Raw genomic sequence first — 26,219 nt, 5'->3', positions numbered from 1 at the left:
CCCGTTTTCTCTATCCCTCCCTTTTTAAAAAGTGGTGTTACATTAGCTACCCTCCAGTCCATAGGAACTGATCCAGAGTCGATAGACTGTTGGAAAATGGTCACCAATGCATCCACTATTTCTAGGGCCAGTTCCTTAAGTACTCTAGGATGCAGACTATCAGGTCCCGGGGATTTATCAGCCTTCAATCCTATCAATTTCCCGAACACAATTTCCCACCTAATAACGATTTCCTTCAGTTCCTCCTTCTCACTAGACTCTCGGTCCCCTAGTATTTCTGGAAGGTTATTTGTATCTTCCTTCGTGAAGACAGAACCAAAGTATTTGTTCAACTGGTCTGCCATTTCTTTGTTCCCCATTATAAATTCACCTTTATCTGACTGGAAGGGACCTATGTTTGTCTTCACTAATCTTTTTCTCTTCACATATCTATAAAAGCTTTTGCAGTCAGTTTTTATGTTCCAGGCAAGCTTCCTCTCGTACTCTATTTTCCCCCTCCTAATTAAACACCTTGTCCTCCTCTGCTGAATTCCAAATTTCTCCCAGTCCTTAGGCTTGCTGCTTTTTCTGGCCAATTTATATGCCTCTTTCTTGGATTTAACGTTATCCTTAATTTCTCTTGTTAGCCATGGTTGAGCCACCTTCCCCGTTTTATTTTTACTCCAGACAGGGATGTACAATTGTTGAAGTTCATCCATGTGATCTTTAAATGTTTGCCGTTGCCTATCCACCGGCAACCCTTTAAGTATGATTTGCTAGTCTATTCCAGTCAATTTACGTCTCATACCATCGAAGTTACCTTTCCTCAAGTTCAGGACCCTAGTCTCTGAATTAACTGTGTCACTCGCCATGTTTATTAAAGAATTCTACCATATTATGGTCATTCTTCCCCAAGGGGCCTCGCACAACAAGATTGCTAATTAGTCCTTTCTCATTACACATCACCCAGTCTAGGATGGCCAGCCCTCTAGTTGGTTCCTCGACATATTGCTCTAGAAGACCATCCCTAATAGACTCCAGGAAATCCTCCACCATATTGCTACCAGTTTGGGTAGCCCAATCTATATGTAGATTAAAGTTGGCCATGATAACTGCTGTACCTTTATTGCACGCATCCCTAATTTCTTGTTTGATGTCCTCAACCTCACTACTACTGTTTGATGGTCTGTACTCAACTCCCACTAACGTTTTCTGCCCTTTGGTATTCCGCAGCTCCACCCATACAGATTCCATGTCATCCAAGCTAATGTTCTTCCTTACTATTGCGTTAATTTCCTCCTTAACCAGCAACGCTACCCCACCTCCTTTTCCTTTCTGACTATTCTTCCTGAATGTTGAATACCCTTGGATGTTGAGTTCCCAGCCTTGGTCACCCTGGAGCCATGACTCCGTGATGCTAATTATATCATATTCATTAATTGCTGCCTGTGCAGTTAATTCGTCCACCTTATTACAAATACTCCTCGCATTGAGGCACAGAGCCTTCAGGCTTGTCTTTTTAACACTCTTTGCCCTTTAGAATTTTGCTGTAATGTGGCCTGTTTTGATTTTTGCCATGGGTTTCTCCGCCCTCCACTTTTACTTTTTTCTATCTTTTGCTTCTGCCCCCATTCTACTTCCCTCTGTCTCCCTACATAGGTTCCCGTCCCCTTGTATTTTAGTTTAACCCTTCCCCGACAGCACTAGCAAATAGTCCCCCTAGGACATTGGTTCTGGTCCTGCCCAGGTGCAAACGGTCCGCTTTGTACTGGTCCCACCTCCCCCAGAACCGGTTCCAATGTCCCAGGAAATTAAGTCGCTCCCTTCTGCACCAGTCAAGCCACGTATTCATCTGAGCTATCGTGCGATTCCTACTCTGACTAGCACGTGGCACTGGTAGCAATCCTGAGATTACTACCTTTTGAGGTCCTACTTTTTAATTGAACTCCTAGCTCCCTAAATTGATCTTGTAGGACCTCATCCCATTTTTTACCTTTATCGTTGGTACAGTTGAAATATAGTTACAGTTCTCTACGAATCTCAATATCATATCTATCAAAAAAAATTGGTTGACTTGAGTTTGAAGTACCTTTGTTGTAACTCTTGCTCAACAACTTGTATTTATATAGTACTGTTAACATAGTGAAATATCCCAAGGCACTTCACGAGTATTAGGAGATAAAAAATTTGACACCGAACCATGTAAGCAGAAATTGGGACAGGTGACCAAAAGCTTTGTCAAAGAGATAGGTTTTGAAAGAGGAACGAGAGGTTTAGGCAGGAAATTCTTGAACTTGGGGCCCAGGCTGCAGAATGTACGGCCACCAATGGTTGAGCAATTATAATGAGGGATTCTCAAGAGGGCAAAATTAGAGGAGCGCAGACATTTTGGGGGGAGGTTCGCAGGGATGTGGGGCTGAAGGAGATTAGAGTTAAGGAGGGGCGAGACCATGGAGGGATTTGAAAACGAGGAGGAGAATTTTGAAATCGAGGTGTTGCTTAACCGTGAGCCAGTGTAGGTCGGTAAGTACAGGGGTGATGGATGAGCAAGACTTGGTGCGAGTTAGGACACAGGCAGCCAAGTTTTGGATCACCTCTTGGTTACGTAGGGTAGAATGGGAGGCCAGCAAGGAGTGCGTTGGAATAGTCAAATCTACAGGTAATGAAAGGCATGGTTGAGGGCTTCGGCAGCGGATGAGCTGAGGCAAGGGTGGAGATGGACGATGTTACGGAGGTGGAAATAGACGGTCTTAGTTATGCTGTGGATATGTGATCAAAAGCTCATTTCAGGGTCAACTATAACACCAAGGTTGCGAATAGTGTGATTTGGCCTCAGGCAGAAGTTGGGGAGAGGGATGGAGTTTGTGGCGGAGACCGAAAACAATGGCTGCTGTCTTCCCAATATTCAAATGGAGAAAATTTCTGCTCATCCTGAAAGGGATGTCGGACAAGCAGTCTGACAATTTAGACACCGTGGAGGGGTCGGGAGAAGTGGTAGTGAGGTAGAGCTGGGTGTCATCAGCGTACGTGTGGAAACTGACGCTGTGTTTTCAGATGATGTCGCCAAGGGACAACCTGTAGATGAGAAATAGGAGAGGGCCAAGGATAGATCCTTGGGGAACACCAGAAGTAACGGCGCGGGGGTGGGAAGAGAAGCCATTGCAGGTGATTCTCTGGCTACGATTAGATAGATAAGAATGGAACCAGGCAAGTGCAGACCCACCCAATTGGATGATGCAGACAAGTCGAGAAGGACGAGGAGGGATAGTTTGCCTTTGACACAGTCACAAAGGATGTCATTTGTGACTTTGATGGAAGCCGTTTCCGTACTGTGGTAGGCGTGGAAACCAGATTGGAGCAATTCAAACATGGAATTCTGGGAAAGATGAGCATGGATTTGGGAGGCGACAACACGTTCAAAGACTTTGGAGAGGAAAGGGAGGTTGGAGATGGGACGATAGTTTGCAAGGACAGAGGGGTCGAGAGTTTTTTTTTAGAGGCGATGGGTGATGACGGCAGATTTGAGGGAGAGGGGGACAGTACCTGAGGAGAGAGAACCGTTAACAATTTCAGCTAACATGGGAGCCAGTAAAGGATCTTGGGGAGTCAATAGTTTGGTGGGAATAGGATCAAGGGAGCAAGAAGTGGGTCTCATGGACAGCATGGGCTCGGAGAGATCATGAAGGGAGATTGGAGAGAAAGGTGTAATGTCAGGGCTAGGGCAGGGATATATCCTTGGAGGAAGTTTAGCCTGGTGGGCTAGGAGAAGGAAGGGAGGAAGCAGAGGCAGCTGAACGGGTGGTTTCAATCTTGGAGACAAAAGTCCATGAGCTCCTCACGCTTTTTATCGGAGGTGAGGGTGGAAACTGGGGCGAAGGGTTTAAATAGACAGTTAGCAATTGAGAATAGAAGCCGGGGTTTATCTTTACATTCCAGAATGATTCTGAAATAGTGAGCAATTTGGCAGACGAGAGCAGGACCTGATAATGCTTGAGTGGTCCAGCCAGATCTGGCAGTGAATGGCTAAATCAATTGCCCACCATATCCGTTCAAGTCTGCGTCCTCCAGAGAAATTAGTATACATGAAAGTTTATTTGAGCTTTTGTTACATATTTGAATTTTGTGTTCTTTAAGCAGGTCATGTATAGTATAGTATAGTATAGTATGGGTTAGAGGTACTGTAAAACTCTAAATGTTCCAATATAACCTCAGAAATTATGCTCTCTTGTATTAGTGTGATGCTCTAATTTCTTATTTTAACATCGACACATCTTTTTCCAATTGAATTTGGATTCCAGTGTGTATTTGATGCTTGTGCTTGGTAACATAGTTGTGCTTACATTCTCTTAGGTATCCTCGATTAAGCCAGAAGAAGCTAAAATCCAACAGGAAGGCTTGAATGCAATTTTATCCAGTGTTCAAGAAATACAAGGAAAACAAGAGAACCTTGATTCAAGATTAACCTCCTTGAAATGGTATTGCTATGTTCTGCTTTTTTTTTGTAACTAGATTTATTTAAAAAAAAAATAAGCAGCTTGTGTTAATTGGGCAAGCAAAATAGTGCTTGGGGGTCTATTGGATCACTTGGGTACAGCGAATACAGTAATGAAGCGAGAATTGTGTTCCCTTACAAGCGTGTACATTTCCCTGGATACTTTCTTTGACCATTGGACACCACATGAAGGGGCTGAAATTCAGCCTCCCAATAAGGCCTGTTACTGCCGAAAAGCAGCAGCCACGCGGCGGTGTTGAATGGCCGTCGATTCTTTTTTGTCGAATGGCTGCCGCTCTCGAAATTCACCTCTTTAGTTTTTCCGGTGGTCCCCACTTCCGCCCCGCTACTGCCAAACCCTCCTAAGTATGTCATCAAAGCGCGCACCACCGATATCCTGCCCCGAAGCAAAATTTACCTCTCACAATCTTGCGGCCGCCGCTTGGTGTCCCCGACAGTTTTTTCTGTCGGTGCACTGTGCTTGCAGTGTGTGGAAAAATAGCGCTGCGGCTGCCATTAAAGGGGAGGGTGCACTGCTGTGGCCGCCATCTTATTATTTTTTTTGTCGGCTGACTGCCAGGTCGGCCCGACAATTATGCCCCTGGGTTCGGTTGAGCCGCCAACAAGCAGCCTGACATCCCCTCTTGGGTGCGGAGGGGTGCTAGGCTGCTGTCCCGGCCGAAACCCTCCCTGGTGGCCCAGTGGACCTAACTAAAAGAATCGCAGAGCTCACAGCGGCTCTCCCCTTTAAGTGAAGGGGAGAGACGTGGTGACGCGCCAGCGCTATGCTGATGACTAACAGCGGCGGACATGCCACCCGCCCTCACTTTCGCCCCTCTGATGACCGATCTCCAGCTCTCTGCCTTACTTCCACCCCCATTATAACTGACTTCCGGCCCCCTCAGGAAAAAAAGACAATGAGCTGAATTTTGCGCAAGAGGCCACCGCATCCATCCACCGCAGCGGTGAAAACACACCAAACACGGTAGGTGCGCCCCGTTTCCGGCGGGGGTGAATTTCGGCCCCGAAATGTGTTATATTTGCATGAATTTTACCATTTAAAAAAAATATATTGTTTCGAAATAACAGTTTGAGTAGGTGAACTCTCTGAATTCTTTGTAAGGGAGGCACATGTTGATGTATCCTGCAGGAATTGTTTTTTCATAATCCCACAATTTACCATACCATTTCAAAATAGGATCCATTTGTTGTGTACTCATGTTTCCTTATCATGAAGGTACATTACCTAGAGATTTTTCATAGCTCATTGAGTTTATTCAATCAGTAACAGACAAAGAGGTTCCCAGGCTTGATCCCTAGTCTTTTGAGTCATGCAATCTCAGCCATGCTGACAGTATTGTGCTTGAATTTAAAACAGTACCTTTGGATCAGTTGGCCAAAATTTCCTTGCTTGCTTTCAAGGGATGCCTCCAGGATGTATGCATGTGGACAATGGTCAAGGACTTGAATATGTTGTCCCTACCGTGGAAAAATAGCCTGCCAACACTCATTGTCCAGGTTCTCACAAGAATGCTGGTTGTTTGGATAATGTACTGAAGGGTGACCAGTACCTAAGGAGTGTAGTGCAGCAAGGAGCCAATGCCTTCGAGAAGCAAAATATTACTGCAAAGTGATGCAGGCTAGTGAGACCAGAGGTTATAAGTATAAACTTGTGAAAACGAAATTTGAAATTAAATATAAAAAAATGTGATCAATGCCTAGTGGCAGCTTGGTGCAACTTTCACCATTTGAGTTTGAAGGTGAGAATTCAAAGCCCTATACAGATGAGCTGACATCTATCAATATTACCTTCCCTTTCTCTTTCTCCACCCCCCCCTCCCCCCCACCCCCACCATCCCCTCCTTCCCCACAACCCCCAAGCTCTGTAGCACAACGCAAGTCATTGTGTTCCATGGATATTTGATTATCTCCATTTCAGTATGCAACTATTAAGGAAGTGGCAGTACAAGAGGTTTTATTTTAATTTCTGTGTGCCGACAGGGAGAATGAAACACTATGGAGAGAGATTGCAGATCTTAGACAGAAACACGCACAGCAACAACAAGTAATCCGACAGGTAAAATTTTTCCTCATTTACTTAACTCTCACACATAATTTGGACATCTGACTGAAGAAAAACTCACACGAAAAATATTAATGTCATGACCCCCCCTCCCACTTTGTCTATGATGAAATATGTAAAGATAACGTTTTAGTTTTTGACTGCAATCCAGCTTTGAATTTTCTGAGTTTACAGATAAATTATATCAAAACACCAAAGCAATCTTTTCATTTCAGTTGTTCTGGTTGACTCCGTCTCCAACCAGTGCTAGCTCCCAGTTTCAAAATTTCAAAATCAGTCATTGTTTCCTTCATTCCAGTTGTTCCCCTGATACAGCACCCATCTTTTGCTCCCTCAAGTCAGAAGAGTGCAAACTCAAATGTACCTGAACACATTCAGCCCAGTTGTTCATTGTCCAATCTGGCTTAACCATGTTTTGCTTTCATCAGTCACACTGCTTACTACTTCACGATATTGCTGAAGAGTGAGGGCAATCCTGGGCTCTATTTTGCCCCACTATCAACCAATTAACCCCTCTTCTGCCCCCTCTACCCTCGCCTCATACACTTTCCTATCTCAATTCCTCAAATGCATCACTTTCTAGCTCAGGTACTTCTGATAATTTCTGTTTGGCTTCCACCTGTCACAGAGCACTGAAACCGACCTAGCTAAAATTGTAAATGACATGATATGACTCTAATCCTGGTACACTATCTCTCCTACTCATCCTTGACCTCTCTGCAAAGTTGAATACAGTTGTCCACCTCCAATGCCTTTCTTCTGTTGTGGGTTCTATGTGTTGCCCTTGGATGGTTCTATTCCTACCTGTTTTATTTGTCACATTTTAGTTGAGTAGACCTAATAGCATTTTGGTAACCCCAGTGTCACTCTATTGGTCCATTTCAAAATAGTTACACCAACAGGCTGGGTCATTTAAGGTGGAGATAAACAGATTTTTGAACAATAAGGGAATCAAGGGTTATGGGGAGCGGGCAGGGAAGTGGAGTTGAGGCCAAGATCAGATCAGCCATGATATTAAATGACAGAGCAGGCTCAAGGGGCCTCTTGTCAGACCCACTGGGTGAAATTTATTCACCGACATTGATTTGGTAACTGCACACTTTCCTTCCATATACTTGGTAATCTGTTGAGTGAATAAATAATACTGGCAAGGTAGCTAAAATATTGCAACAGACAGTTCTTTGCATTCATATTCCATCAAGGAACTCAGGAGTGAAGCGCTCCCAATTTAGCTTTGGGAGCTTTTTTCACATAGGTACCTCAAAAAACCAATCCTAGCTTGTGAGAATTCTTTTGTTGGTTACATTGAGATACATGCTAGTTTAGTTCATTTTTTGGGAGTTTTAAAATTAGTTCAAACTTTATAACCAAGTGATGAGTTTTATTTATTTTCCTCTTTCCTATCCCCATAACTGTAACTCTTGGGACTTGAACTACAGAAGTCTGTGATTATGCTGATCTTCCAGACTCAAGCCACCAGGTGTTGTTTGATACACTTTGGTTTTGAGGCTCTATTGACTCTGTTTACACCACTTTGTGTTGCAGAAAAGGCTGATGGGGAGGGAAACTGAGTGGAGCGATGGTTTTGCGTACTATTCTGTCACATGGGGAACTTGGATTTAAGTAGGGCAAAGTCCATTTTCTGTTGGCTGTAAGAATGTGCATGAAATTCGTTCATGTTGATGAACCATGCATACTAGGAATTGCGTTGAGGCTGGCTGTTGTGGGAGGTAGAATAATTTATACTAATGCATTTGGGGAAGGTGGGTTAAAGCACATCGCTGAAGTGGAGTAGGGGGTTGTTCCATTCTCTGCCACTGTAACTTGATAGCTAGAGGGATATAAGAGGAGGGGAGAGAGCCTAAGGCGCGCTCTCTCTCCCCTCTCCATCTTCCCCCCCCCCCCACCCCCCCGTTGCGTGTCTCTTCCACCCCCCCCCGTTGCGTGTCTCTTCCACCCCCCTCCGTTGCGTGTCTCTTCCACCCCCCTCCGTTGCGTGTCTCTTCCACCCCCCTCCGTTGCGTGTCTCTTCCACCCCCCTCCGTTGCGTGTCTCTTCCACCCCCCTCCGTTGCGTGTCTCTTCCACCCCCCTCCGTTGCGTGTCTCTTCCACCCCCCTCCGTTGCGTGTCTCTTCCACCCCCCTCCGTTGCGTGTCTCTTCCACCCCCCTCCGTTGCGTGTCTCTTCCACCCCCCTCCGTTGCGTGTCTCTTCCACCCCCCTCCGTTGCGTGTCTCTTCCACCCCCCTCCGTTGCGTGTCTCTTCCACCCCCCTCCGTTGCGTGTCTCTTCCACCCCCCTCCGTTGCGTGTCTCTTCCACCCCCCTCCGTTGCGTGTCTCTTCCACCCCCCTCCGTTGCGTGTCTCTTCCACCCCCCTCCGTTGCGTGTCTCTTCCACCCCCCTCCGTTGCGTGTCTCTTCCACCCCCCTCCGTTGCGTGTCTCTTCCACCCCCCTCCGTTGCGTGTCTCTTCCACCCCCCTCCGTTGCGTGTCTCTTCCACCCCCCTCCGTTGCGTGTCTCTTCCACCCCCCTCCGTTGCGTGTCTCTTCCACCCCCCTCCGTTGCGTGTCTCTTCCACCCCCCTCCGTTGCGTGTCTCTTCCACCCCCCTCCGTTGCGTGTCTCTTCCACCCCCCTCCGTTGCGTGTCTCTTCCACCCCCCTCCGTTGCGTGTCTCTTCCACCCCCCTCCGTTGCGTGTCTCTTCCACCCCCCTCCGTTGCGTGTCTCTTCCACCCCCCTCCGTTGCGTGTCTCTTCCACCCCCCTCCGTTGCGTGTCTCTTCCACCCCCCTCCGTTGCGTGTCTCTTCCACCCCCCTCCGTTGCGTGTCTCTTCCACCCCCCTCCGTTGCGTGTCTCTTCCACCCCCCTCCGTTGCGTGTCTCTTCCACCCCCCTCCGTTGCGTGTCTCTTCCACCCCCCTCCGTTGCGTGTCTCTTCCACCCCCCTCCGTTGTGTGTCTCTTCCACCCCCCTCCGTTGTGTGTCTCTTCCACCCCCCTCCGTTGTGTGTCTCTTCCACCCCCCTCCGTTGTGTGTCTCTTCCACCCCCCTCCGTTGTGTGTCTCTTCCACCCCCCTCCGTTGTGTGTCTCTTCCACCCCCCTCCGTTGTGTGTCTCTTCCACCCCCCTCCGTTGTGTGTCTCTTCCACCCCCCTCCGTTGTGTGTCTCTTCCACCCCCCTCCGTTGTGTGTCTCTTCCACCCCCCTCCGTTGTGTGTCTCTTCCACCCCCCTCCGTTGTGTGTCTCTTCCACCCCCCTCCGTTGTGTGTCTCTTCCACCCCCCTCCGTTGTGTGTCTCTTCCACCCCCCTCCGTTGTGTGTCTCTTCCACCCCCCTCCGTTGTGTGTCTCTTCCACCCCCCTCCGTTGTGTGTCTCTTCCACCCCCCTCCGTTGTGTGTCTCTTCCACCCCCCTCCGTTGTGTGTCTCTTCCACCCCCCTCCGTTGTGTGTCTCTTCCACCCCCCTCCGTTGTGTGTCTCTTCCACCCCACCCCCCCCCTCCGTTGTGTGTCTCTTCCACCCCACCCCCCCCCTCCGTTGTGTGTCTCTTCCACCCCACCCCCCCCCCCTCCGTTGTGTGTCTCTTCCACCCCACCCCCCCCCCTCCGTTGTGTGTCTCTCTTCTCCCCACCCCCCCTCCCCGACCTGCACATGCGCTCTCTCTTTCCCCACCACCCACCCCCCCCCCCCATTCTCTCTCGCACGCGTTCTCCCCTTTGCTGCCCGCGCGTGCTCTCCCCCCTCTTTGTCTCACCCTTTGTGTGTGTCCGTCTCTCTCACACAACTGAACCTCCTCTGTGACCATGACGCACTATTTCTCCTCGCTCTTCACAACCTCTAGCCTTTAACACAGTAGGCCACATCTTCCTCCTCCCACTGTCTCATCTCCATTGTCCAGTTGTGTGGAATTGCCCTGTCCTAGTTCTACACTTACCCATACTATCGTAGCAGTGAATCTTCTGCAATGGTTCTTTTCCTGCCCCCCACACCATTACCTCTGGGATCTCCAAGGATCTATCCTCACCCCCCTCCTATTTCTCATCTACTTGCTGCTCCTCATTGACGTCATCTGAAGACACTGGCCTGGAATTTGCGTTCCCCATGACCATGTGCGCTCAGCGTATGCCAACGTAAGCCTTCTGAAAGGCCCCGCAAGTTCCAGGTTTTTGCATGCGCTGCGCTTGCTGAAAACCTGGAACTTGCGATCTGTCAAAGTATGCATTGAAAGATCTACTGAACTGATTCAATATTCACTTTCGCGACCACAGAGTTGGGCTATTTGCCCAACAACTGCCCAGCAAATGCCCAGGAAAGTGCATGATAAAAGCAGACATATGGCCTTCTTTCATCAGCATAAGGGTTTATATAAATCTTAAATTAAAAATGAACAATAATTGATGCACAAACACTTTGTCCCGGATTGACTTTGAAAATTATGTTTTAAAAAAATGTAAATTTTATTGCCCAGGATCCGAAATCTTCGTAGCTGTGGAGCCAGGAGGTAAGTTCGTGGATCTTTCGCGGGTCGGAGGCGTACTCCGTAGATATGTCAGGTTACACATGTACGCTGATGGCAGCCAGCTCTACCTCACTACCACCCCTCTTGACCTTTCCACTGCCAGTTTATCTGACATCTAGTCCTGAATGGGCTGCAATATCCTCCAATTAAACTTTGGGAAGACTGAAGCCATTGTCTTCAGACCCCACCCCAATGTCCGTTTCCTAGTCACCGATTCCATCGCCCTGTTTGACAGCTGTCTCTCAGTCTGGACCAGACTGGGGAAGAGTGACCATAATATGGTGGAATTCTGCATTAGGATGGAGAATGAAACAGTTAATTCAGAGACCATGGTCCAGAACTTAAAGAAGGGTAACTTTGAAGGTATGAGGCGTGAATTAGCTAGGATAGATTGGCGAATGATACTTAAGGGGTTGACTGTGGATGGGCAATGGCAGACATTTAGAGACCGCATGGATGAACTACAACAATTGTACATTCCTGTCTGGCGTAAAAATAAAAAAGGGAAGTTGGCTCAACCGTGGCTATCAAGGGAAATCAGGGATAGTATTAAAGCCAAGGAAGTGGCATACAAATTGGCCAGAAATAGCAGCGAACCTGGGGACTGGGAGAAATTTAGAACTCAGCAGAGGAGGACAAAGGGTTTGATTAGGGCAGGGAAAATGGAGTACGAGAAGAAGCTTGCAGGGAACATTAAGGCGAATTGCAAAAGTTTCTATAGATATATAAAGAGAAAAAGGTTAGTAAAGACAAACGTAGGTCCCCTGCAGTCAGAATCAGGGGAAGTCATAACGGGGAACAAAGAAATGGCAGACCAATTGAACAAGTACTTTGGTTCGGTATTCACTAAGGAGGACACAAACAACCTTCCGGATATAAAAGAGGTCAGAGGGTCTAGTAGGGAGGAGGAACTGAGGGAAATCTTTATTAGTCGGGAAATTGTGTTGGGGAAATTGATGGGATTGAAGGCCGATAAATCCCCAGAGCCTGATGGACTGCATCCCAGAGTACTTAAGGAGGTGGCCTTGGAAATAGCGGATGCATTGACAGTCATTTTCCAACATTCCATTGATTCTGGATCAGTTCCTATCCAATGTAACCCCACTTTTTTAAAAAGGAGGGAGAGAGAAAACAGGGAATTATACACCGGTCAGCCTGACCTCCGTAGTGGGTAAAATGATGGAATCAATTATTAAGGATGTCATAGCAGTGCATTTGGAAAGAGGTGACATGATAGGTCCAAGTCAGCATGGATTTGTGAAAGGAAAATCATGCTCGACAAATCTTCTGGAATTTTTTGAGGATGTTTCCAGTAAAGTGGACAAGGGAGAACCAGTTGATGTGGTATATTTGGACTTTCAGAAGGCTTTCGACAAGGTCCCACACAAGAGATTAATGTGCAAAGTTAAAGCACATGGGATTGGGGGTAGTGTGCTGACGTGGATTGAGAACTGGTTGTCAGACAGGAAGCAAAGAGTAGGAGTAAATGGGTAATTTTCAGAATGGCAGGCAGTGACTAGTGGGGTACCGCAAGGTTCTGTGCTGCGGCCCCAGCTGTTTACATTGTACATTAATGATTTAGACGAGGGGATTAAATGTAGTATCTCCAAATTTGCGGATGACACTAAGTTGGGTGGCAGTGTGAGCTGCTAGGAGGATGCTATGAGGCTGCAGAGTGACTTGGATAGGTTAGGTGAGTGGGCAAATGCATGGCAGATGAAGTATAATGTGGATAAATGTGAGGTTATCCACTTTGGTGGTAAAAACAGAGAGACAGACTATTATCTGAATGGTGACAGATTAGGAAAAGGGGAGGTGCAATGAGACCTGGGTGTCATGGTACATCAGTCATTGAAGGTTGGCATGCAGGTACAACAGGCGGTTAAGAAAGTAAATGACATGTTGGCCTTCATAGCGAGGGGATTTGAGTACAGGGACAGGGAGGTGTTGCTGCAGTTGTACAGGGCCTTGGTGGGGCCACACCTGGAGTATTGTGTACAGTTTTGGTCTCCTACCTTGAGGAAGGACATTCTTGCTATTGAGGGAGTGCAGCGAAGATTCACCAGACTGATTCCCGGGATGGTGGGACTGACCTATCAAGAAAGACTGGATCAACTGGGCTTGTATTCACTGGAGTTCAGAAGAATGAGAGGGGACCTCATAGAAACGTTTAAAATTCTGACGGGTTTAGACAGGTTAGATGCAGGAAGAATGTTCCCAATGTTGGGGAAGTCCAGAACCAGGGGTCACAGTCTAAGGATAAGGGGTAAGCCATTTAGGACCGAGATGAGGAGAAACTTCTTCACCCAGAGAGTGGTGAACCTATGGAATTCTCTACCACAGAAAGTAGTTGAGGCCAATTCACTAAATATATTCAAAAGGGAGTTAGATGAAGTCCTTACTACTAGAGGGATCAAGGGGTATGGCGAGAAAGCAGGAAGGGGGTACTGAAGTTGCATGTTGAGCCATGAACTCATTGAATGGCGGTGCAGGCTAGAAGGGCTGAATGGCCTATTCCTGCACCTATTTTCTATGTTTCTATGTTCAACTTCCAGATCTTCTTTAACTCTGAGCTGAGCTTTCAACCTTCTATTCTCTCCGTTACAAATACCACCTACTTCTGCCTCTTAACTATTTCTACCTTAAGCAAACCAAGCACTGGGGTTTATTTCGAGAGTTATAGAATTGAAAAGTAGGGACATTATGCTAAGCCAGTGCGAGTCTAGGTGGAGTCGAGGAACAAAGGGATCTCGGAGTACAAATACACAAATCACTAAAAGTTGCGCCACAGGTTAACAAGGCAATAAAAACAACAAACCAAGCACTCGGGTTTATTTCTAGAGGGATAGAATTGAAAAGTAGGGAAGTTATGCTAAACCTATATCGAACCTTGGTTTGACCACCCTTAGAAAACTGCGTGCAGTTTGGTCGCCATATTATAAAAAGGATATAGAGGCACTGGAGAGGGTGCAGAGAAGATTTACAAGGATACCACCAGAAATGCAAGGATATACATATCAAGAAAGGATGAACAGGCTGGGTCTCTTCTCTTGAAAAAAGAAGGCCTAGGGGTGATCTAATAGAGGTCTTTAACATTATGAATGGTTTTGATAGGGTGGATAGAAACATAGAAAATAGGTGCAGGAGTAGGCCATTCGAGCCTGCACTATCATTCAATATCATGGCTGATTCCCTCAGTACTCCTTTCCTGCTTTCTCTCCATACCCATTGATCCCTTTAGCCGTGAGGGCCATATCTCACTCCCTCTTGAATATATCCAATGAACTCCCATCAATAACTCTCTGCGGTAGGCAATTTCACAGGTTAACAACTCTGGCGTATTACGTATCCCCCACTCCCTTTGCCCCAACATTGGCAGCTGTGCTTTTTACCGTCTAGGCTCTAAGCATTCTCTAATCCTTAAAGACCCTCCTTTAAACTACCTATTTGACTAAGCTTTTTGTCACCTTTGTTTTGGTGTCAATTTTTGTCTGATTACAGTCCTGTGAAGCACCTTGGGATGTTTTCCTACATTAAAAGTGATATATAAATGTAAGTTGTTGTCTAGAGGTCTTGTATTTTGAAGAGATCTGTTAACTCTCTTATTTAGTATTAATTCAGCATCATTGAGATCTGCTATCTACTGAAAAGAAAAAGTGGAATGATCTTCAGTCAAAGATGTTAATTTTTTGCTGTCATTAGTCAGTATGGTTCTGGTTGCTTGATTGACCTGTTGCATGGCGTTCTATTAGGACAAAGATGTTGACTTCATTTCAGACTTCATTTGGGATTTTTGATTATAAGTGGTTATATTCCTTGTTTTTCAGATTATTAAATTTATCGTTAGTTTGGTGCAGAATAACCAAATTGTTACCTTGAAGCGGAAAAGGTATGCTTGTTTATTTTGTGAATATTTTAATGTTAGGGCATCATTTTCTTTGCTACTGGGTCCCAGTATGGAAACGTTCCAAGTTTCCGCATAATTGATGTACTTATTTAATTTGTAAATATAATTTTAAAAGTGAAGGCCTTTGAAAGTAGAGTTTTTTAAGATTGCAAACAGTAGATGTTAGAATGGTAACTTTTATTTCATGTGGATTTATTAAATACAAGTATTTGTCAATCAAGTTCCTGAGCTTAATAGATTTACTTAATTTCCTTCAAGAAAACACAAAGTACTTGCACAGCAAGCACGCTACATTATTTGGTACATTGTGGCATTGTTCAAGGTTTGTTAGTTTCCTGAAAGTACCACATATATGAAAATGTGTTCACGACTAGTTTTAAATTTCAATGTTAAACATTAATCTGCAACTCTTCAAGGCAATTGCAGATATAGTCATATTTTAAACACTCCCAAAATAATTGCATTATAAAAACTGACCAATCATAGAATCTTACAATATCTTGCAATTTCCCAGTTATGTTCTGCCTTTGAACACTGAAATTATTTACTTGCACATATTACAGTTCTGCAGTAAATGTTTGTTAATCTCATGATTGCTGATAATTCATAATTATATTATTACTTGTCACCAAAATCAGTCATCTTAGATATTGGAGTTTAGTTTAGACTGCCATTTTAAAATGTATTTTTAAAACCCATCCAATAAATGGATTTAGATTTTTTTCTCGTGTCATTTTAGTAAGGCAAATGCAGAAGCAGTTTAATAAGTTGGAAACTTCACATCACAAACTTCATCTTTAAAAATATTTTGTGACCTCTGCTGATTTTAGAAAAATCTGACACTGATTCTACTTCGAACATGTTACAAATTCAAGCAATATTTTTTAGAAACTTATCAAATGCTGCTTGATCCTGTTAATGAATTGCATTACAAAATAATAGTGAATGTTTAAAATCCTAGGCTGCTAACAAAGTATACAGACTTCACACTGTATAACTGTTCACAACCAGCTATTTTAATCTGGATTTGAATATCACGCAATAACATGAGTTTGTCATGCAGTCACAGTTCTGATTGCAAATTTAGTGCTGATGATTTTCTAAAAAGTTAACAAGATTGGCAGGGCTGTATCTTAGGCTGCCATTGTTCTACAGATTGCCACCTCAGGCAGGGATCAGTCAAGTGCATCACCATCACAGGCAGTCCCTCGAACGAGGATGTCTTGCTTCCACATGAGTTCACAGATGTTTCAATGAAGGACCCGATGTTCCAGTCCTGAACTCCAGTTGAAAGGGTGGAAGATGCCTGTGCATAGATTTTTTTTTTAACGTGTGGTGAATGTTGCATATCAGCCACCACACTGGCTTGACAGAGCTAGGCCTTTATCCAGTGGCAAGGATTAACCAGGACAACTGGAGACCTGTGTTGCTGCACGAACCTAGTACACATATATATCACAGTCAGTGTGGGCTGGCCCGTGCTGCCCCTGGGCCCTCGGATCTTCTGGACCCTGCACCCTCATTTGCCGCACCTCCACCATGATCTCTCGCAGCTCCTCCGCCACAAACATTCGCCGCACGTCCGCCACGATCTCTCGCCGCACCTCCGCCACAAAACATTTGCCGAACCTCCACTATGATCACCCACCAAATCTCAATCAAGTGCATTACACAGCCAGCAGACCTGAGTTGCACAATGCCTTGGGTTCCATTGGGCTAGGTGTGAACTTGCATGTTTAAATGTTTACACAGAAATTGTAACAAGAAATTTGGTGGGGGATTATGCACTTCCTGATAAATTAGAGGGCCGCAAACAAATTTATACAGTCTCCAAGAGGTCTAATGAGTTATCCGGATAGTATTAAAATATGTTGTGTATCAGGCCATAGTTAAATTGCATGTGAAATTATCTATTAGAGGTAATCTGAATGTTTGTACAGTGCTTGGGAGTCTGATTCAAGTTATACTGTCACTTTGGTGTCTCATCGACCTTCACATTGACATACAAGTGGTAGAATAACATCATTAGAATATAATACAATGACCATTATCAAGTGAATGTAATAGTCCAATCCACCACTTGTCCTTACAGTTTGTGTTTTCTCCCATATACATACGTATTAACAACAACAACTTTTATTTATATAGCGCCTTTAACGTAGTAAAATGTCCCAAGGCGCTTCACAGCACTGTTATAAGACAAAACAAATAAATTTGACACCGAGCTTCATAAGAAGAAATTACAGCAGATCTTGGTCATAGAGGTAGGTTTTAAGGAGCGTGTTAAAGAAGGAAAGTGAGGCGGAGAGGTTTAGGGAGGGAGTTTCAGAGCCTAGGGCCCAGGCAGCTGAAGGGCACGGCCACCAATGGTTGAGCAATTATAATCAGGGATGCTCAAGAGGGCAGAATTTGAGGAGCGCAGATATCTCATGGGGTTGGAAGGCTGAAACAGATTACAGAGATAGGGAGGGGCGAGGCCATGGAGGGATTTGTAAAGAAGGATGAGAATTTTGAAATCAAGATGTTGCTTAACCGGGAGCCAATATAGGTCAGCGAGCACAGGGGTGATCGGGACTTGGTGCGAGTTAGGACACGGGCTGTCGAGTTTTGGATGACCTCAAAGTTTATGTTGGGTAGAATGTGGGTGGCCAGCCAGGAGTGCATTGGAGTAGTCAAGTCTAGAGGTAACAAAGGCATGGATGAGGATTTCAGCAGCAGATGAGCTGAGGCAGTGGCAATGGCGAAAAATGTTACAAAGGTGGAAATAGGCGATCTTAGTTATGCCGCGGATATGTGGCTAGAAGCTCATTTCAGGGTCAAATATGACACCTAGGTTGCGAACATTCTGCTTCAGCCTCAGACAGATGCTAGGGAGAGGGATGGAGTCGGTGGTTAGGGAACGCAGTTTGTGGCTGGGACCAAAGACAATGGCTTCGGTCTTCCCAATATTTAATTGGAGAAAATTACTGCTCATCCAGTACTGGATGTCGGACAAGTAGTCTGACAATTTAGAGACCATGGAGGGGTCCAGAGAAGTGCTGGAGAGGTAGAGTTGGATGTCGTCAGCGTACCTGTGGAAACTGACTGTGTTTTTCGGATGATATCGCCAATGGGCAGCATATAGATGAGAAATAGGAGGGGGCTAAGGATAGATCCTTGGGGGACACCAGAGGTAACGATGCGGGAGTGGGAAGAGAGGCCATTGCAGGTGATTTTCTGGCTGCGATTAGATAGATGAACCAGGTGAGTGCCGTCCCACCCAGCTGGATGATGCTGGAGAGACGTTGGAGGAGGATGGAGTGGTCAACCGTGTCAAAGGTTGCAGACCGGTTGAGGAAGATGAGGAGGGATAGTTTACCTTAGTCACAGTCACAAAGGGGATATCATTTTGTGACTTTGATGAGAGCCGTTTCGGTACAGTGGTAGCGGCGGAAACCAGATTGAAGGGATTCAAACATGGAGTTCTGGGAAAGATGGACATGGATTTGGGAGGTGACAACATGTTCAATGACTTTTGGAGAGATGGGCAGTAGCTAGCAAACACTGTGGGGTCAAGGTTGTTTTTTTGAGGAGAGGGGGTATGACAGTAGATTTGAAGGAGAGGGGGATAGTACCTGAGGAGAGAGAACTGTTAACAATGTTGGCTAACATGGGAGCCAGAAAAGGAAGTTGGGTGGTCAGCGGTTTAGTGGAAATAGGGTCAAGGGAGCAGGCAGTCATGGACAAAGATGAGCGTGAAAAGTTTAAGAGGGGAGATCAGAGAAACTGGAGAAAGTTTAATTAACAAATCAGGAAGCAAGAATCACTTAACCTAGTTAGCTTATTTTGACTATTTGAGATAGAACTGCGTGGTGTGTGTGTGCTGTCATAGTTCTGTAAGGGGCTACACACATTAAAATTTGTTTTCTTTGTTCCTAGGCCAATAATGATTAATACCACTGGACCTTCAAAGCCAAAGTATTTTCATCACATAGTAAACGAGCCAGATGATACAACCCATGTAAATATGAACCTTTGTAGTTTTAATTCTTTAATTATTTTTTTAAGATGATGTGAACTTGGAAAGAATTTAAAATAGTATTTTTTCTCTCTCGGTAGGTACCTGTGCATGGACCCAATGGTGTGAAGCAGTGTGTTAGAACCTTAGATGACATTGTTATTTGTGACATCACAGACACACCAACAGAAAAAACTGAAGAGGATGAAGTATCGACATTTGCTGTTCATGAGTAGGAATTCAATTCCCAATTGGTTTTTATGTGTTTTGTGTATTTTAATTGCCAAACTACAGCACTCCACAATTATGGAAATAAGTTCTAAATTGCAAGTATTACAATTTATTTAGTAGAATACTACCTTAAAAACAGCTGCTATTGGTATTCCATTCTCTGATTATTTCATACCATTGTCTAACAAGTACACTAAGGTGTTCTTGTTTTCAATAGACTACCTTTGTACTGTTTAATTCCTAATAGTTTTTAGTATTTTTTTTATTTTGGGGTTCTATACAATGAATTTGACTCAATGGATTCAGAACACATTCTATAAGTGGACCTGTTTCCTATGGTTCAGCTTTATTTTTTTTTACCAATAATCTGCCTTTTTTTTTTAAAGAGTTGCATGATTGATTACCAGCTTAATATAATCAAAGTGTCAGCATGGCTTAAATGGTAACACTTTTGTCTGTATATCTCAATGCCTTCAGCACACACATGGAGGTTGTGAGTTCAAGATCCAATCTTAGTTTGAGCACAATCTAGGCTGATAATTCTGTGCAGTACTGAAGGAAGGCTGTATTGAACATGTACTCTTTCAGTTGCAATGTTAACCTGAGGGCCCATCCACCTATTTGGGTGGATATAAAAGATCCATAACACTTCTCAATCATGCCCTGGCCATCATTCTTCCCACAATACCACAACATCACCAAAACAGATTAACTGGTCATTCATCTCATCTGTTTGTGAGACCTTGCTTTCTGCAAATCGGTTGTTTGCCTGTATAAGTGGCTATGAAGCACTTGAGACATCATAAAGGGGCAACTAGCTTCATCTAAGCACGTGAGCCTGGATTTTCCGCTTCTGCCTTCAACAGCATATTATTTTCCATCCTTTAAATTGAATGGGTGGAAAAACCACAGGATGGTGAACATAGAAATACTGAATCCTGGTCGCATTGTTTTGCTTGATAACCATCGGCGCACCGTGGCTACAGTGTACACCATCTACCAGAAACACTGCAGCAACTCGCCAAGGCTTCTTCGACAGCACCTTCCCAAACCTGCGACCTCTACCACCTAGAAGGACAAAGGCAGCTGGAGCATGGGAACACCACCAACTCCAAGTTCCCCTCCAATTCACACACCATCCTGACTTGTAAATAATCACCATTTCTTCATCATCATTAGGTTAAAATCCTGGAACATCCTCCCTAACAGCACTGTTGGAGTACCTTCACCACAAGGACTCCATCATCATCATCATCATCATCATAGGCAGTCCCTCGGAATCGAGGAAGACTTGCTTCCACTCCCAAAGTGAGTTCTTTGATGGCTGAACAGTCCGATACGAGAGCCACAGACCCTGTCACAGGTGGAACAGACATTCGTCGAGGGAAGGGATCGGTGGGGCTGGTTTGCCGCGTGCTCCTTCCGCTGCCTGTGCTTAGCCTCTTCACGTTCTTTGCGTTGAGACTCGAAGAGCTCAACGCCCTCCCGGATGCACTTTTTCCACCTTGGGCAGCCTTTGGCTAGGGTCTCCCAGGTGTCGGTGGTGATGTCGCACTTTACCAGGGAGGCTTTGAGGGTGTCCTTATAATGTTTCCGCTGTCCTCCTCTGGCTCATTTACCACGAAGGAGCTCCGCATAAAGCATTTGCTTAGGGAGTCTCGTATCTGGCATGCGAACTATGTGGCATGCCCAGCGAAGCTGATCGAGTGTGGTCAGTGTTTCAATACTGGGGATGTTAGCCTGGTTGGTGTGCATGTACTCCCAGAGGATTTGCAGGATCTTGCGGAGACATCGTTGGTGATATATCTCCAGCGACTTGAGGTGCCTTCTGTACATCGTCCATGCCTCAGATCCATACAGGGTATTACTACAGCCCTGTAGACCATGAACTTGGTGGTAGATTTGAGGCCCTGGTCTTCAAACACTTTTCCTCAGATGGCCGAAGGCTGCACTGGCACACTGGAGGCGATGTTGAATCTCCGCATCAATGTCTGCCTTTGTTCATCTGGAGGGAGGCGAGCATGCCGGGGGATCTCAGAGATGCAGTGATCGTGACCATTTTTTAAAAAGGGGACAAGTCCAATTGTGGCAACTGCAGGGGAATCTCCCTGCAATCAGCCACTGGGAAAGTTGTCGCTAGAGTTCTCCTCAATCGACTTCTCTCTCTGACCGAGGAGCTCCTCCCGGAATCACAATGCAGATTTCGTCCCCTACGGGGCACAACAGACATGATCTTTGCAGCTCGACAGCTGCAAGAAAAATGCAGGGAGCAGCGCCAGCCCTTATACATGGCCTTTTTCGATCTTACAAAGGCCTTTGACACTGTCAACCATGAGGGTCTATGGAGCGTCCTCCTCTATTTCAGATGCCCCCAAAAGTTCGTCAACATCCTTCACCTGCTTCACGATGACATGCAGGCCGTGATCCTTACCAACGGATCCATTACAGACCCAATTCATGTCCGGACCGGGGTCAAACAGGGCTGCGTCATCGCTCCAACCCTCTTCTCAATCTTCCTCGCTGCCATGCTCCACCTCACAATCAACAAGCTCCCCGCTGGAGTGGAACTAAATTACAGAACCAGTGGGAAGCTGTTTAACCTACACCGCCTCCAGGCTAGGTCCAAGATCACCCCAATCTCTGTCATTGAGCTGCAGTATGCGGATGACGACTGCGTCTGCGCACATTCAGAGGCTGAACTCCAGGATATAGTCAATGTATTCACTGAGGCATATGAAAGCATGGGCGTTACGCTTAACATCCGTAAGACAAAGGTCTTCCACCAGCCTGTCACCTCCGCACAGCACTGCCCTCCAATCATCAAGATTCACGGGTCGGCCCTCGACAACGTGGACCATTTCCCATATCTCGGGAGCCACAAGGGCTACAGCAGTTCAAGAAGGCGGCACACCACCACCTTCTCGAGAGCAATTAGGAATGGACAATAAATGCTGGCTTTGCCAGAGACGCCCACATCCCATGAACAACATTTTATTAAATGTCCTTGTGAAAGTACATGTTTTCTAACATAACTGTCAGCATCTCCATAGAAAAGTTGAGGCTATAGCTGACAATTGTTGATGGATGTGCCCTGTACGGAATGGTGGTTGCAGGTGTCTTTACAGCCAATGTCGTGACTCTGCAGGTGGCTCTCTGACCTAGACTATGGAGATTGTTTCCTACAGTTGTTGGGTCAGTGTCTGGAGCCTACAGAAGTGGTTGGTGCAGTCTTGGTGATTGTGGCCATTTAGAGTACACTGACATGCCACTTTTCACACAGTACCATTGAAAATGTAAGCTTCTATGATTGGGGTGCTTCTGAGAATACAGCCAAACATTTACATATATTACTGATGCTATTGGGTCTGCTATTCCAGTTTTCTTTGATATTAGGTGCCTCTGCCTGCATTAATTGTCAGCCAACATGAGATGTGTTCATCTCTGTCTGCAGATGCTGATCTGCAGTGGGCACAGAACATCTCTTGTACTGTTGAGCACCCTTCAGTGATCCTCTTCTTCCATAAGTTTAAATGGGAGAAACTCAGTGGTGCTAGTAATGGTATATGGGAAGAAATATATACAACAGCATGCAGAAGGACTCAATAGAACCCAGGTGCCACTAGGAAAGAAACATGGGAGAGCCATTAATTGACATTTGAAGTGACTAATTGTCATTTATCAAATTCATTGCCCTTTGTTTAAAAATGAAGTTCTTGAAAGGTTATGGATTTTGTTCTATAGCTCTATTGATGGAAGAAGAGATTTGTTATTATAACAAAATATTTTGTTCATAGTTTTAGTATACATTTTTTCATAGTCTGTACGAAAAATATACGGCTTAGAGAAATGTTCTGAGTCCTTATATCATCTGTTAAATTCAATATTTTGTGTATTTTTAGTGACCTGTCCAGAGTTGTAGAACAGGATAATTCTTTATGTGAAGAGAATGATAAAAATAAGGAACAACTTTCATCATCTGAGATAATGGATGTATGCAGTACTGACAATGTTATGAACACTATGATGAATGACAATGTTGAAACAACAAATACTGAATCATCTATCAGTTCTGAAGATCCTATCTCTATGATGGACTCCATTTTGAATGAGAGTGCAGTTATTTCGCAGAACATAAACCTACTTGGCAAGTGAGTAAATGTGAAAAATGTTGTGTACCATTTTGATGTATTATGAGTTCTCCTGGTGTCCTGGCGAACTTTCCTCTTAACCAACACCATTGAACATAAATTGTCGGATCATTAATTAATTTACTGTATGTGAGATCTTGCTATGTGCAAATTGGCTGTTGCATTTGCCTGCTGAAGTAATTGCACTAATCCATTGGTTGTAAAGTGCTTTGAGATGTCCTAAGTTGGTATATAAATGCAAGTTTGTTCTTTCCGTGCATTTTAGTACCAGCCTATACCACCATATTTAGGACTCTGGATGTAATCTAAAAATGTGTTCATGTTGAGATCAATGTGTACAAATTACCACCTTGAGGGTTCGTTTTATTACTTTGTAGTTCATAGTGTCAAATGCTAAAGTCTATTTGTATTTGAGCTTGTTAGATCAGCATTGTGAATTGCATGATGCTGAACTGCACACAACTGGCTCTAAATTGCTTTGCGTGTAATTTTCTATAGATGATACATGCAATTATAACCCAAACTATATTTTTCTTGTATTTGATTAAATAGCAAGGTATAACAGTGATTCTGGCCACAGTTTACATAATACAGCCAGTGAATCAGTTCTTGCTTGAAAACTGCCATGAGCTTCAATCAGTACAAATTACCTTATTAATGAATATTATACAATCTCTGATCTTGCAGGATAGAACTTATGGACTATTTGGACAGTATTGACTGTAGTTTAGAAGATTTTCAGGCTACGTTATCAGGAAAGCAGTTCAACGTAGATCCAGATGTTCTATCAGATGTAAGTACCCATCATATAGTTAGGTCTTTGATTTATTTGGAAGTCCAAATCTAAACTGGATTTTCACTTTGTAGTTAATTTTGCTATATGGTTCATGAGCTAAATTGTACTCTAGATAATTGCTCGTGCAGTCATACATCTTGGTTGAATTATGCTTATGGCATTTAACTCGATTTTTGGGGGCTATTGTTCAAAAGTGCTGTCACATTATCTAGTGGTGTGTATATAGAAGCTGATGTGCTTCACTTGGAATCCAGAAACGCGCTACGAGGAAGATTGGAATTTGCCATATCTTGTGCTGAAGGAGCTGTAATCTTGTTTCATAAACCCCTTGCTGTCCTGAAAACGAACTTCATATCAAGCATCATGCTAACTTCTTACAGTAGGTCACACTGCTTTCTGGTTGTTTATCGGGTTTTACTCAGAAATTTCTTTCATTTCCTTTCCCTTGAAGAGAAGGATGATTATTTTAGTTAGTTGGATGAGGAAAGACTTTGTTTTTTTTCATGAGATATAATAACATGGCAGAGGTTCAATACACACACAAGTCTAACATTCATGTCTCATCTTAAAGTCCAGCTGGCCTCATCCATGAACTTGAGGTGCACCTATTTGGTCACCAAATATTTTTGATGGTTTTGCCCATGTGTTTGGTCGTCAACAACCATATGGGAGAACTTGGAACACTCTGAGGCCTCATCCTCACCAGAAAGGATATATGGAGCCTTGCAGGCTTCAGGTGGGGCTCTAATTCCCTATATATTCCTCTAACTTTTCAGGTACAGAAAAGTCAATTACTTCTTGAGAGAGAATTGAAAATGATAACCTTGTTATATTCAAAACCCATTCCAGATAAGAATGGCCTTCCTACCAGACTCGTAGATTCAAAGTTATGCATAAGCAGCCCACCTTGGTTACAGCACATGCTTTTCTTGACTAAAAGTATATTTGAGCCAGTGTAGAAAACATAGCCTTACAGCCACACAAGGATACCCTAAATTATAATATTTTTTAAAAAGCTAAAGTTAAGTGTTCACTGATGACTTGGAAGTTTTTAAAACCCAGCTGGGCCAGGTGATATTAACTATTCACACTGTTGATATTGTTGGTGTAATGGAGTATAGTTGTTTCCTATTTTGGGGGAGGGCGAAATGTATGAAACATTTTTTTTTAAATATACATTCTCCCTGTAACATACACTATTCACAAATAAGGATGACTAATCTACTTCCAGGTTCTACTAGTGCTATTCTGAAAACACCTTTCATGAGGTTGACGAAAGTGACTTTGCCACTTCTGATTTCCTTACTTGCTATCTCCTCTGGCTGAAATTGGGAATTAACTGGTTTCTTAAAATATCTTGCTGTCCTCACTCTTGGAAATATATTCAAGATAGTGTCTTGTTTTCTCTTGTTAAGAAATTAAAATAAACCAAATATACATGTAAAGTTTGTTACTAATCTGGACTTTCCCTACAGTAGAGTAAATGGTGCTTTTTTAAAAAAAAAGCTGCAGAACCATTGATTTGTGGGAAGTAACTGAGGCAGGCAGTGGGCCCGTTATATATAAATAAATAAATATGGCTGTGGATATTTGTTGTTGGAAAACTTGACCGTTATAAAAGGTACAATCTTGTTGACAAATTGTACTTTTCTTTTGTATCCACGCTACTTATGATCATATTTAATATCAATTGGTTTTTCATGGAACCAGGATATAATTTACTTGTATGCCGTATTGTTTAGCGAAATCATATCATTCAGGAGATAATTTTCCGAGTACATTGCAGCAGCAAGGAATCTCACCTGCTACCAGCATATAGGAAAATATCGCCTCTAGTGTTTCGTTTTCACATAGAAAGCTAATTGTAGCTTTGTGTGTGAGGTGCTTGGGTTCTGGAAACTCAATTCCAACCGAAATATCCTTGAATCTGATCTTTATTCCCAAATCTCCCGTCCAACTTGTGCACATGATTTCTACCAGTTTATAGAATAGCTTCTTGATTTCTCCTATATTTTACATGGAAGCATCTGTAAGCATTATTTGTCTTTGTCTTACTTCATCA

General features: G+C 44.2%; 1 protein-coding gene across 1 annotated transcript in view; it reads left to right on the top strand.

Moving 5' to 3' along the window:
• hsf2 (heat shock transcription factor 2) overlaps positions 1–26,219 on the top strand; it is a 54,176-nt gene that overhangs the window by 22,550 nt on the left and 5,407 nt on the right. Inside the window, exons 4-10 of the mRNA XM_070885298.1 lie at positions 4,330–4,454; positions 6,473–6,548; positions 14,906–14,967; positions 18,904–18,985; positions 19,084–19,214; positions 23,113–23,361; positions 24,049–24,154. Of these exons, the coding sequence (XP_070741399.1) occupies positions 4,330–4,454; positions 6,473–6,548; positions 14,906–14,967; positions 18,904–18,985; positions 19,084–19,214; positions 23,113–23,361; positions 24,049–24,154 (831 nt within the window). The remainder of the gene's footprint in view (positions 1–4,329; positions 4,455–6,472; positions 6,549–14,905; positions 14,968–18,903; positions 18,986–19,083; positions 19,215–23,112; positions 23,362–24,048; positions 24,155–26,219) is intronic.

Source organism: Pristiophorus japonicus, chromosome 7 (genome assembly GCF_044704955.1).
Source record: "Pristiophorus japonicus isolate sPriJap1 chromosome 7, sPriJap1.hap1, whole genome shotgun sequence".
Taxonomy (NCBI): domain Eukaryota; kingdom Metazoa; phylum Chordata; class Chondrichthyes; family Pristiophoridae; genus Pristiophorus; species Pristiophorus japonicus.
This window is presented reverse-complemented; position numbering and strand designations above follow the sequence as displayed.